This window comes from Pungitius pungitius, chromosome 7 (genome assembly GCF_949316345.1).
Source record: "Pungitius pungitius chromosome 7, fPunPun2.1, whole genome shotgun sequence".
Lineage (NCBI taxonomy): Eukaryota > Metazoa > Chordata > Actinopteri > Perciformes > Gasterosteidae > Pungitius > Pungitius pungitius.
This window is the reverse complement of record NC_084906.1, coordinates 12898572-12912054: the sequence shown is the minus strand read 5'-3', so window position 1 is coordinate 12912054 and position 13483 is coordinate 12898572. Positions and strand designations below refer to the sequence as shown.

At 44.8% G+C, this 13483-nt stretch overlaps 1 protein-coding gene across 17 annotated transcripts in view; it reads right to left on the bottom strand.

Annotated features, from left to right (window-relative positions):
- The window catches only part of ptprsa (protein tyrosine phosphatase receptor type Sa), a 116180-nt gene that overhangs the window by 93250 nt on the left and 9447 nt on the right, over nucleotides 1–13483 (bottom strand). For all 17 annotated transcript variants that reach the window (XM_037469614.2, XM_062563364.1, XM_062563362.1 and 14 more), the window contains exons 2-3: nucleotides 12193–12338; nucleotides 10578–10719 (exon numbers count right to left, since the gene is read on the bottom strand). In XM_037469614.2, coding sequence (XP_037325511.2) covers nucleotides 10578–10719; nucleotides 12193–12338 — 288 coding nt within the window. The remainder of the gene's footprint in view (nucleotides 1–10577; nucleotides 10720–12192; nucleotides 12339–13483) is intronic.

Genomic DNA, 13483 nt, shown 5'->3' with positions numbered 1-13483 from the left:
CATCTCAGCTGAATAATGGTTATTATACAGCAAGCACTCAACCTCTACCCCCCCCTGCTCGGTTCCCAGAAAGACATCTGATGTCCCATTGGTATTCTCCACACCTAGCATCTAGCCTCCAAGGGCAACATTTACATCCAAATCTCACGAATACAACCCGAGAGCAGAAGGCCTGAAGGACCAGATGAGAGAAAGGAAAGGGACGGACAAAAAGAGGGACAAACAAACCGAGTGAGATAGCAAGATTGAAAAAAGGTGGGAGGGACATTGAAAGTAAGGCCGCCGGTTGCCCATTGATCCGCGAAATGAGTTTGTTGGGTCAGCTTTCGGACCATTTGATGGTATATTTAAAGTAATTGAGAGATGCCTTGGCACCGTGTGGGTTTTCGGTCTATTTTTGAAAATAGTAAATGTGTAGCGTTTACATTCATATACCGTAAGAGTGCCCTAATGAAGAGGACACAAATGTCCTAAAGCTCACAGGCCTGATTTCCAAAGTAGCTGGGGGCATTAAGTGACCCCCTCCCCACCCCCCAACTCTTGTTACAGCACTGACAGCTCTAACTGTTGGTGATCTGCAAAAACTTTCCACACCAGCTCCAATTCTGAATACAGCCCATATTAGGCCACATTCATAAAGCACTGCTCAGTTAACAAGCACACAGCTGATTTTCCAGAGAAAGAAATCCAGTGATAGTAGCCAAGAGGGGGATTAGAGGACGATGTGAAAGAACAAATGGCAGCAACCAGCTGAAGTAGCACCAGCGTTTTGTTAAATGTGAACAGCAAAAGAATGGAATTGATGAAAAATAACGGGAACCAAACCAAACAAAGAATAGAAAAGCCTGTTGATGGAAAACACCGGGTTGGACACATTAACAGATAACATACAGATTTCAAAGACTAATTCACAAAAATCAATTCTTTCTTTGAAATTAAATCATGTTTTATTCTATCATTCCTATGTTTTGTTTCTGAGAGCAACGCTTTCTTTTCCAAGGATGTCCTGATCACATTCACCACTGGAAGCTGTCCAGTACATGCAAGCCGGGAAGCCTTCCAGAACAAGAATAGGCTGATCCGGTGGCCAGTGGGAAGCTCTGGTACAGCGGTTTGGGTCAAGGGCTTTATCTGGGTCTGTTCTGGGGGGGATCATCTGACAATTCAGCGGTCAACAAGCATGCTTCTCCTACCTTTTATATGTACTTATTAAGATAATGATACTGGAAGTCACTGCAAAAAAAATCTTCAATCAAGATTTGAGATTTTAATGTAACTCTGAACCAAAGGAATCTGCACATTGTTTTAATGAGAACAACTACAAAAGTGCAACTTCTTCATGACTAACACGCTCCCATTGCCCTATGGACTGAAATGCTGGAAGCCGGTTCCGGTCTTTAATGGAAAAAACAAACAACAAGTGGCATTTCCCTGATGTGCCGAGCAACCGTGATGGACACGGCACAGACAAGAGAGGCAAGTAATTTTTGAGGATAGCTTGAAAGATTCTCTGCTTACACAAAGAAGCGGTGGGAAAAAAACCCCAAAATAAATAAGATTTCTGTTTATCCGTCTCAACCGTTGGAAGTTCACCAACTTCCCTCCCCCTCCCTCCCTCCCTCCCTCTCTCCCTCTCTCTCTCGCTACCTTGTCTTGTCAGGCTGCTGTGGCGTCTGGAGTGAGACAAGAGAACTCCAGGGGAGACAGGGGATGAGGCCAAGGCCATTAAAGGAAATGCTTCATCGCAGAGAAACGTCAACCAGTCAGGTCTGGTTTAGGGGTGGGTGGCTTTGAGTGTGTGTGTGTGTGTGTGTGTGTGTGCAGCACTGGGCACCTTGAAACCTGACGTCAGATTAACAAACGGTGTGGGTGGCTGGCAATACTGCTGTACAAGCCTCGAAAAATTGGCTTCTGTTGTTAAATTGTTAAGAGAGTTGAGAGGTAGAGAATGCAATGCATGTCATCTTATTCAAGATGAACACATGTCACAACAGGTCAGCTTTATTCCACCTAAATACATACTGTACACACACACACTCTATATATAGATATAGATAGATATGTGTCTCTCTAAGCTTCCCAGACAACATTGGCCAAAACAACAACGGATTTAGAGGTCTGAACTGCTGTACTGTGGCGTTTCCGCCAAAGCAACTATTCTAACCCAAACAAATACCGCTTTAGAGGCGGTGGGGGCTAGGGGGGAGGTTATTGTCTGGCTGGGCAATTAGCTTAATGCATCACACAAATAGAGACAGGTTAATATACAACATTCAAATCAACAACAATGAGTATGTGGTTGCTGGAAGACAAAGTTCAACAAGAAGACTGACTGGTAATTGTGCCAAGTCACTTCATGACGCGCAGGTGACACATGGACACAATGAATCCCCCAGTCACGCAGAGATGTGATGCCTCAACCAATTTCAAGAGATGGATGGGACAGAAAATGTCGGCGTATGGGCTTGTGGGTCCATTTACCGTCGTATCCCGCACTTAATGAACATTAAACTAATTTTGTCATGGAGGAAATACTAACAATTAAGCTTTTAAGCTTGCCACGCAACTTTTACCGAAGCGAGCGTGCGGCGAGGCACTGGTGAAGCATGCAGGACTATAAGTCTCTGAACTCTGCCAATCCCGCGGGGCCCACAGCATGACCTACGCGTTGTATGACTGCGGTCACCTGGTCTGGTGGCTCATGCATATGCATGGGGCTGGTGTCCAGGCCATGTCCCTTTGCTCCTCTTTATGCATGAGTTGGGCCACTCCAAGGGTCTTCAGTCACACTGTTTTCACTCTTTTCCCAGCTCTCATTTCATGCTTAAGAGCACCCTAACTAATCCAGTAGTTTGGCTTGTTGATTTGGCACCTGCCAGTCATTATTGAATTGATACTAAAGCTTTAAGCAGCCAATGTCGCTGCCATCTCAGTGCGTGAGTGACATTGAACGTCGCTCTTACTTTGTTAACGATGTGGCTTTTTTGTTAGTTCTGTACGAAATCCATTGTAATACTTTGCAGCATGTATCAGTGCTTTGGCACCACGCAGAGTACCATTTCAAAGCCGTCAGAGTGTCAGTTGTCACATTTGGGAGTGCACACATGGAAGGTCAGCTTCGGCGCCCTATCCAGGACAATCAGCCCTGCGAGTGCTTATAAAAGTGTCCCGGGGACACTGCTTTTTTTCAATTAATTCCCCCGGGCAACCCGCTGCCGTGACAAAGGAGACATTTATCGAAAACCTTCTCGCCTAAAAGTAAACAAATCAGCCATATCCCTACTTCTCTTCAGCTGGCCCCTTGCCCTCCATTGCATCTTTGTTTTTTTGTCCACGTTATTATTCAACCCTGTTGTCTTCTCTTAGGGGGCCCCAAGGTCGCTCTACTTGAGCAGGAATTATATTAAACTGATTGCAAAGGTTCAGGAGCAAGCAAACTCCAGCAAGAGGCAAGCTCCTTCCGACTGTCACGCCCCTATCACCCCCCCCCCCTTCTCTCTCCTTCTTTCACCTTTATTGCTCTTGCAACCACTCAGCTTGTGGCCCCTATCTATATCCTTCAATCACACATGATTACTACATTACAGGTTGCAAGGATCAAAGGATCCAGAGGCCATAAACTCGTACCTGAGTGAATTTCCTCTGAACCAAACTTTTTTTTTTTCTACAAGCGAGAAGAATGAGAAAGATTGAAGCCAGGCAATAGTCTCGCAGGCATCCAAATGCCAATATGAAGGTATGAAAGGGAACACGGGCAGAAAAGGTCAAAGGTGTTTAGGGAGATATTTCAAGAGTAGAAAGAAAGTGAAGAGCAGCAAAGAAGTACTTCTGAGGAAGAAACAGAAAAGCTTTAAGCCGTCAATAGGAGATCAGCGGATGGAGACTATCCATTTCGTCGACATCCACCTTTTTTCTTGTTGTTTGTGCCAAGCCTGCTCTCTACTACACCAATAACACCAATAACGGCTGGAAAATCTCATAAAGCCCGGAGTAGAACCTCATAAGCACCGTAACCTCATCATCATCATCATTTCAAGATATTCCTCTGCAGACATGATCCTTGTCAAAAGGAAAAGGAACAAAAAAAAGAAGGAAAAATGTTTTGGTGTTTTTGTGATTTGAAAATTTGCACGGTAAAAAAAAAAAAAAAACTACTGTTAAAAGGTAACCTGCACTGCTACTGCTTCTATTTACGTGTGGAGGCGGTGAGTGGAAATGAGAATTGACTGGCAGGGACAAGCAAGAGATAAGCAAGTTGGCAAAAACAACTGAGCGAGTACATCGGATTAGTCTCAGCGAGGCCCTCGGTCATGTGAGGCATGTGTGGGGCTCATGCTCCGCTTTCTTTTCAATGTTGCATTCCGAATTCTGCTCAGATGTCGAGAGACCTTGGACTCGTTGTCTTTCAGTACAGCAGAAGTGCATTGACATAATAGAAATGTTACTAATTCAATTACCTTTTATACTAACTTCCTGCTACAGCGCTCTGCATTTCCCTTGCCTTCTTTATTGCTTTTGCATACAGGTGAATGGGACAAGAGGACGGGGCAAAAATCACTAAGCATATTCTCCACCATCTCCTTACAGGGTAGCCTTCCTGCTGGCTCTCTCTCTCTCTCTCTCACTCCCTCTCTATCGCTCACCTTGACTTCCAACACACACACACACACACACGGAATAACGGAATACCAACTTAAACAGACCACAAACACTCCGAACTAGCTCTGTCTCTCATACACATGTACACTGCTGCTCATGTTCTGCTATGTGTCTTATTAATTTTTCATCCATTCTGTCTGATGGCCTGGACTCACCTCCTCCTTTGAACTAAAAACAAACAAACAATGCAGCACAACATCTGCACTACAAAGAGAAAAAGCCAAAGGAGAAACTGACCACAGACAAATTGATGCAAGAACGTGTTAATGTAAAAACTGCAAAAAGGAAGTCTTAGGAGAGAAGAATATTCTCTTTAACAACACATGTATTTGTGAGAAAAATTTGAGAGGTTACAAATACCCAAGGGGTCAGGAATGGACTATTTAAAAAAAAAAAACTAAAAGTGTATTTGTGCTGGTGCTAAATACTCACAGCAAATACTGATGAAATGAATAGCAAGTTTTCTGTAATTTTCTCATCTTCTCTCAAACTGTCTCTTCCTATTGATCCCAGCGTGGGCTCAGAATCTGAAACAATTTTCAAATGGGATTGCATCACAGACACAAGGAGCAGTCACACTCCTGCTTAACTTGCAAAAATAACAACCCTTTAAAGAGCACAGTCCTTAACATCACCTCATTATGTGAGGCTAACCTTTTTCGACCTTCATCTCTCCCTTCCTTTCTCCCTTTTCTCTCTCCTTATTTTAGCTGAGGTAGCATCTGAGTATTTCACAGCAAAGTTTCATTCATTTTTGTCAGTAAGACCAAATCCTTTTAGGTAAAATATTTGTATCTACTTGGGAGTTGACAGACTGGTATTTATGATGTTGTGATTGATGTGCAAATGTGAATAATGTTCACCGTATGTCTCCAAGCCCACCCCGAAGACATTTTTTAAAAGCCTTTTTATAACTTTTCTGCATTTTATTTGAATTCCACTTGATAAATGTCTGTCTCACATACATACACGCTAGTAAATACATACGCCAACATCTAGCTTGCTGTCCACTCCAACAGGCTGTGCTTTCTCTCGAAGAAAGAAGATTGGTAGAGACAGAAAAGAGAGAACAAGTGTGAAAGAGAGAGCCGAGAATATAATGGTGCGGCTATTGTGGGAGAGGCCGAGGAAAAGGTGGATGGACAACAGAAAGCCAAAGTGAAGACAGGAAATAGAATGTCTTAAGGCTTGGCCCTGAGCCACTACTGCTTGAAAGGTTGATCGGTCTCCATCCCTTTAACCTTCACTGTGGTTCTTCTTACCTCTTACTGCCGCACCATTTTGTTCCAACTCATCATTGCACCTCGGTCTGCCTCCGAACCCCTTAACCTCCCTTCTTTCACACCCGTTCTTCCATAATAAAAGGTGTCTAGAATGGGCTTGATCTGTGCATAGGGTGTTCTTGTAGCAGGATCCAGAAGCCCATTAAAACTCATCATTACCTGCTCCTTCGCAAGAGAGCTACCAATTAGTAGGCCACATGATCAAACAGTCTGCCCGCTACGCCCCGGCTCCCTCTATAATACACGAACACGACGGGCACAGAGTGGCATGGGTGAAGTTATCAGTCAATTTAAAACCTGCAATGGAAACGGCACAAGCAGCTGGTGTTGACCTGAATCCACGTGTGGCTATAAAGCCAAAACATATTATCTATGAAGTCTGTATGTATTTCCTGTTAGTATCAATCAAAAGTTTGGACACACCTGGTACTGTAACTTGACATGACTGGGTCCAAATTTAAACAGCGTCCTATTCTCTTTTGGCCAACATCTGTAAACTAAAACCCCAAATCAGAGTCTGGTTGGAGGAAGATGGCATTCATCCTAGCAGGTGTTAGCTTTATATGTAAATAAAATATGTTGTTTCCCATCTGCTATTCACCCGCATCTACTCTACTTTAGAATAAAGCATCCTTTGCCAGAATAAGAAGAGGAGGACAGGGTGGAGTAAGGAAGAGTTGGAGGCAAAACTAAACATATATATATATATATATATATATATATTTTAACTAAAGCAGACGGGTAACTTGGCATGCAGACAGCAGGGTAGAGGATTGGAAAGCATTGGGAGAGAGTAAATAAGGGATGAGAAACAGAACGGTATGGTTGATTGCTTCCACCTGGTTGGGAGTGGCAAGAGAAAATAAGCAAGACGCGAGCGGGACTGAGTGGGCGTGTGCACAGCTAAACATGTAGGTCGTACCTATGATTGGCATCTAGCACTCATTTAAAGTCAGACAAACGACACCTGTGTGTGTGTGTGTGTGTCACAGGAGAGTTCAAACAGTCCAGAACAGACTTTCACGAGAAAAAAAAGCAGACCCATGGCTCCGTCACTGGCGTTTAAATTAACTTTACTGTGATCTGAATGGTGGGTCCTCCAAGAAAAAAAAAATCCATATCTCAGTTTTTGCTCATTGGGATGCCGTAGAGGTCAATCATTTTGCGACAGTAATCATCGGGCCAAAGGACTACAGTGTTAAAGCTAGATAACTCCCCGTGATTGCCCCACAGTAACACGAGTTAACAGCATCCCAGTGGCCACTTTGTCTTCCTTTGACACCCTAAAAACACTTGCCTGAAGGACAGGCAGATCCAAAAAAACTGAAAAGAATGTTCCCATGACAACAACAAAAGAAAAAACACAGAGCAAGCCGCAAGTAGAGTCAGCTCTCAAGAGTGTGCTTCATATGCTTGTCAGTCCCTCTCCAAGGACTCCCAGAGGACTGTGTGCGAGTCTTAGTGGAGCCAGATGGTCCCCATCTTATGTATTCAGCTGAGGCAGTGGAGCAAGGAGTTGTCACAGTCGATCTGTAATGCACCTTTCCATTGCCACCAACGGAAAAAAATCCACGCCCATGCAGGAGACAACGTGGGGTTGTGTGAGACATGATGGGGCCGGCGTTTAGCGCGTCTCTAATGTCTTTTGCATGAATAAATGTCTGCAGAGTTGTCAAGCGTTTGCATGTTCCAGAATGCCTGTACCCTGCTTTGTGTGCATGTTTTTGTAGATGTACGTTAGTGTAAGCACATGCAGTGTTCAAGGTGGTGACGTGCATGCACATCAGCAGTATGGGTGTTTATCCTTGCTGCATGTGCACACATCTCGATCGGTGCTGCCGAGCATTGAAGTATGTACCGTATTTTCGCAACTATAAGGCGCACTTAAAATCCTTTTTTTTCTAAAAAAACGACGCATGTGCCTTATAATCCGGAGCGCCATATCTATGGATGAATTGGGTGATCCATACTGGTTAACGAGGATCCATTGGAGGGAAAGTCTGGTGCCAGCAGCCGCGGTAATTCCAGCTCCAACAGCGTATTGTAACGGACTGTGTTTTCATGTTCTGGAGCGGCGTTGCACTTTACAGAGTTTTGGGATGTTCAGTGAAGGGCGCACAATGTTCCGTCACTCATCTTAGTGCCACCTATGGGGACGCGGGAATTGTTGTTGTTTTGGAGAGCGATGGTGTGTTTTTGTTCGGCCGACAGTAGCCTGTTTCTCGACAATAAAACCAGAAGATAAGCACATTGTCCAGAGATTCATTAGCGAGAGTCGCTACAGTACATTAAAGCTCGTAGTTGGATGTCGGGATCGCGCTGACGGTCCACCGTCTATCCCAGCCGCTGTCTCTCGGTGATCACTGTCTTTGTCGAATGTGTGATGCATGTTGGTTTGTATGTCATTCTTTCTGTGACTAGGAGCGTGTGTGCCTCGGGCTGCAGGCCTTGGACGGTGCTGCCATGGCTTTCCGGCCAAGCCAGGCATCACTGCGACCCATTTCCTGCCTCCCCACATCACACCCCACAACTCCTCTGTTTACTGCGGATGCGTCCCCCTGAGCCTTGTCCCATATCCTATAATCCTTTGCCCTTCTCCCAAGAATCCAGGTTCTGATATTGTCCTCCTCACCTGTTTTATACTGCCAATCATCAACAACACCCACATTTGTCTCCCTTCATCTTTGGCCAACGTTTCTCATCCCCCTCCCCAATTTTCCCTCTGGTTTGCTCTACTTTCACGTGTGCTCGCATTTCCTCGCTGCATTCAGCCTCTCACCTTTTTGCCCTAAACACCTTTTTCCATCCACAAATCTCAAGTGTTTTATATAAATGAAATTATAACTCTTTCCCACAGATTTTCTATTTTTCTCTCTTTATCATTTCTGATCTCCTTTCAAACAGGTTCAAGCAGGTGGACTCGACCTCATTAAACATGGAAAACGAAGTTGACGTCCTGCTTTCCACCTCTGCTGCTCGTCTCGCACCTTCCACCTCCATCATCACACTCTCGTCCTTCCTTCACTGCCGGGTCTTGCCTGGGTCTGAGAGATGCTGTCTTCCTTTGGGGCTCTAGAGAAAACCTTGCTGAGTTGATTCCAATTGTTTTTCATTTTCCTCCCGCTCCTGTGGACCGCCCTGGGTTCGTCCTGTGATATTTTAACACAACTGCACACACTGACATGCACATGCCTCGGCATGTAGTTTGCAATTAGGTCTCCTTGTTTACAACTTCCTGTTTCAAGCCTGTCCTGTGTGTGGCTACACTATTTGCAAAGGACTTTCCGGACATGCTTTTCACAGTACCACAGAAATAAGTTGGGTTCAGACCGTTAAATAGCATAGGTTTAATTAGCATGATTTAATGCCATTATATTTTTGGAAGTGTAAGAGAGTGATTACACCTAGGAATGCAAAAGCTACACAGGCGGACTGTGAGTGGATCAGCATCAGAGGTCTACAGATACAGCACGGAACCGCTAGATGAAAATCGTCACAAAGGGGGAGGCACATGTAATCTGTATTTCTAATTAGCACCATCCAAACTGTACAAAGAGTTTTGGAGGGCACCTGAGGCACTCATACCCTTTAGCAACCAACAGCATGCTTTCATTGAGGGGGGTTTGTTGCTAACAATAACTAACCCAGGATGTTGGGCCAGGCTTCCTATCCCTGGTCCAACACCCCACCCCACCACACTGCCTGTGGATTCGACAGCCAAGAAGGCCTAGCTCGTGTGCTGCCAGACAGCCAGCAATAGCTCAGCTTCATCCAGTACTGGAAATATGGCAGATGGCGGCAGGAGAGAACAGAAGAGAAGGCGTTGTGTGTGTTTTTGTGTGCAAGTGTGCATGTGTGTGTGTGTGTCTATATAAGACAGAAACAGGTAGAACGACACAGAGGAAAGCACGAGTATGCAACCACATGCTTCCTCGCTTACAATAATGTTCAAGATGTCCTCTTAGCTAGGGCTAAACAAGTGGTATTGTATCTTTGCTGAATCTAAACATCTAAAACAAGCAGCTATAGAAGCAGATCAATGATACAAAGTTTAGCGGTTATGTTGCATCTGTTTATGTGCGACAATGTGTCTGTCCACCACTGTTCAGGGACCTAGTGGGCTTTCATAATGAGCAAATGCAGGTTCACCTCTTTAATGAATGGACAGTTGATGGATCCCTGATAAACATCTTTCACAGTAGGAGTACTAGGAGTCTATTTTAGGCAATCTCACGCATCTGCACAAAAGCCTGAAGAGATCGTTATCCAATGTTTCCACATGTATTCCTTAAGCCTCTCGAGTGATGAATCATGTAAAAGCTTAAGCTTATAAAGTAGTGTCCGTATGTCAAAGCTTGAATTTCTATAGCTTTAGGTTAAAATTTGCATGTTTGATATGTAAACACCTAATAATATTACATAAGTAGGACTTGTCTGCAATGTGAGACGTAGCTGACACAGCTATCGCCAAAAAGGCTTACCGGGCAAATACTTGAGTACAGCCACTCAAAGGAAAGAACAGCCCTCACACTGGCAGGGGCTTTGCAAAACCCAAAGAAAAGATTGCGGACGTCCACTTTGAAGATTCGTCCTGTAGTTATCCCTCTGCACTCTGTTTCAAAATGCAGGACTCACCTCGGATGATGGACAGCTTGGCGTTGACAGTAATCTCGGCCTCGCTGTTCTCAGCAACGCACTCGTAGATGTTCTCGTCCCGCGGTGCTCGGAGAGGCTGGATTCTGAGTACGGCGCCGGCACCCTCGTCAAACTCAATGGTCTGTGGGGCAGAGTCATCGACAAGGTTAGAGATTTCTAAACGTGACTTGGTATCAGCATTAATCGCTAGCACAGATTTTTTTTTGTAATAATTTTCCAAAGTCAGTTTCTCAAAATTGATTATAAGATTAAAACCGTATTTAGTGAGTAAGAAAAAGGCATCCTTGGTAGGGCAATCACTTCCCGTAGTGCCCCTTGAGCAAGGCACTAGACCCCCTGACTGCCCCCGGCAGGGTAGAGTTGCGTGGGGTTAAGTGGCTACCCGCTCCCAGTGCCAGCATTGTGCCATGTACAACGTGTGACATTAAAAGCTTAATCTGATTTGGAACAAAAGGCTTAGGGTCAACGGCTAGAATATAAATGGTGGCATTTTGTAAACCAATTATTCCTTCCATTTAGTATAAGCCAGACAGATTCTCTTCTTTCTGATTTGAGACGGAGGGAAGGTGAAAGAAGACGGTCCGCTCGTCTCCCAGCGAACCTTTCCTCCCGAAATCGATCGTTCCGGAGAGGAGCTCACAGCGTCCCGGCGAAGGCTTCGGTTCTGAGAAATCTGAGCAAAGCATGACTCCGAGACACGAGCACAAGTCTGGAGCCGCCCTGCTGCTCCACTGCTGCACATCTCAGGGCTGAGCCACTAATTAGGCTAAAAACACTGCAGAGCACGGCATCATCGATCTAAGTCAAAGCGGCTGTCGAGAGCGAAGAACAGTGGGGGGGGGGATATCATAACTACTTCAAAACCCCTTTTCAAATGTTTTTTTTTTTCCATTTTAGCTAAACGGGGGGAAAGAAGTGTCCGATCTGGCGGCTCCTTCTCGCCCTTGGCTTTGTTTCCCACTATGCATGCAGAAGAAGGGAGCGTACAAACAGAACTTGTCTTTTCATTTTGTCCTCTGTTGAGATGCTGCTGCAGCCCCCGTTGATGTTGTCATTTTTCTTTTTCTTTTTTGGTCCCTTTTTTTAACCCCCCCTCCCATGTGGCTGTCTTCATGCTGCTGTGTGTGCATGTCGGTCTCTGTGCGCTGCCGACGTTAACAAAAGCAACTTTTTAATTAAGAGACACTGAGCATCAATCAAGACTTTTAGAGATGCCATCTGGGGCGCCTGCCGAGAACTGAACAACAAACATCATGAATAACGCACACGCAGAACAATTCACACAGACAGGGGCGCCATGCAGAGAAATAACCATTGCTCGAAAAAAGAAGAAAAAAAAAGAAACGGAGACAAAGTCAGTCAAGTTCAAAGAGGACAGAGAGGTAGGAATGGGAGGACTGCAGCTAATTGTCGGTGCTATTGTCTGGGTAAAATGTTGGGGAATAGAGCAAACACAAGCACTTTTTGGAACACAAGAGAGCGTACTTGTTACGTGAAAGTAGTGTGTGGCGGCAATTAAAAAATAAAAATCAGTGTTGCATGACATTTGCGTAACGTGGAGCAGAGCAGCGAGCAGCAGGGCTCGTGGGCTTACCTCTATGCGCTGGGAGTTGACCTTCTTGCCTTTCTTGTTCCAGCTCACCCTCGGCTTGGGGTCGCCTGTCGCCTGGCACACAAAGGAGACCACGCCCCCCGAGACGCCAATCTGGTCAACGGGAACTTTGGTGAACCGCGGCGATGCTGGGGAAGACGAGGACAGAGAGAGAGAAAAAAAAAAGAAAAGAGGAAGACATTAGCAAATGCCAAGAGAGGCAGCGCTGGATAAGTGGGATTACCTTTAGTGCCTGAAGCCTATTTTCTAAACACACAGATACGGGTCTTTTAACGTCACACGATCCCACACTTTTCTCTCTCTCCGACGCCCTCAGCACCGCGTACCCAAATGCACGTCACACGGCTACAGCTTGGCAAAGACACAAAATAAATAGATATACATCTATATACATGATCTATCGACATCTAAAGATTTAACCATTGGGCCAAATATTATCCTGAAGGACTCCCTAAATCAACTTGCATTGAATAAAAGAACTGTGCATTTCCTCATCTACTAACCCAGTTTCAGTGCTGAACAATTGTGGCGTGGTGCGGATGGTTGGTAGGTTGAAAATGCCGTCCTAGAGAACATAGGTCTGGATATCATCAGCGCGTTAGCAAACCCTAAGAAGAGGGGATCATGAGCTGTGCCATGAGAAGGTTGGGTTTTGTTTTATTTTACGTTATTTTAACAGTGTGAGACCACTTTTTATGTCTGGAATTAAGTGTTTCAGTGACAAGTGCCACAAGGAATGGTTAAACTCCCCCTTGGAAAATGAACAGATATCTGCAGGCGTAGAACTAGGAGACTTTGTTCAGCCTGTCCATCAAAAAGGGAAGTCATTTTGGTGCAGATAATTTGCTTGTGTCTTGGTTGCAGATCCTTCAAAACAACAAGCCTGCTGGAATTATAGAGAGGGAGAAAAAAGAAAATGATTCTCCAGGGGAACTCGTTAAATTGGAATCATACAGATATGAGAGGATGATCAAACAGCTACCGCATAACGTCAAATTAATAATTAAGGGACCATAGGCCGACACCAGTCTCGAGGCACTACTAAACACATATGAAGGAGAGTTTCTGCATGTATTATTGAGTAAGGAGAGATGGGGAGTGGATATTTAGAGAGGACGAGGCAACGAGAAATAGTGTAGGACAAGGGAAGTGTGTACTGCTTCAGGAAAGGAGAGGCGAGGCATGCGAAGTTCATCTGGACGCCCCCAAGTAGCAGGCCAAACAAAATAATAATAATAATACTTTTGCTTTTTATTGCGCTTTTCTGGGTACC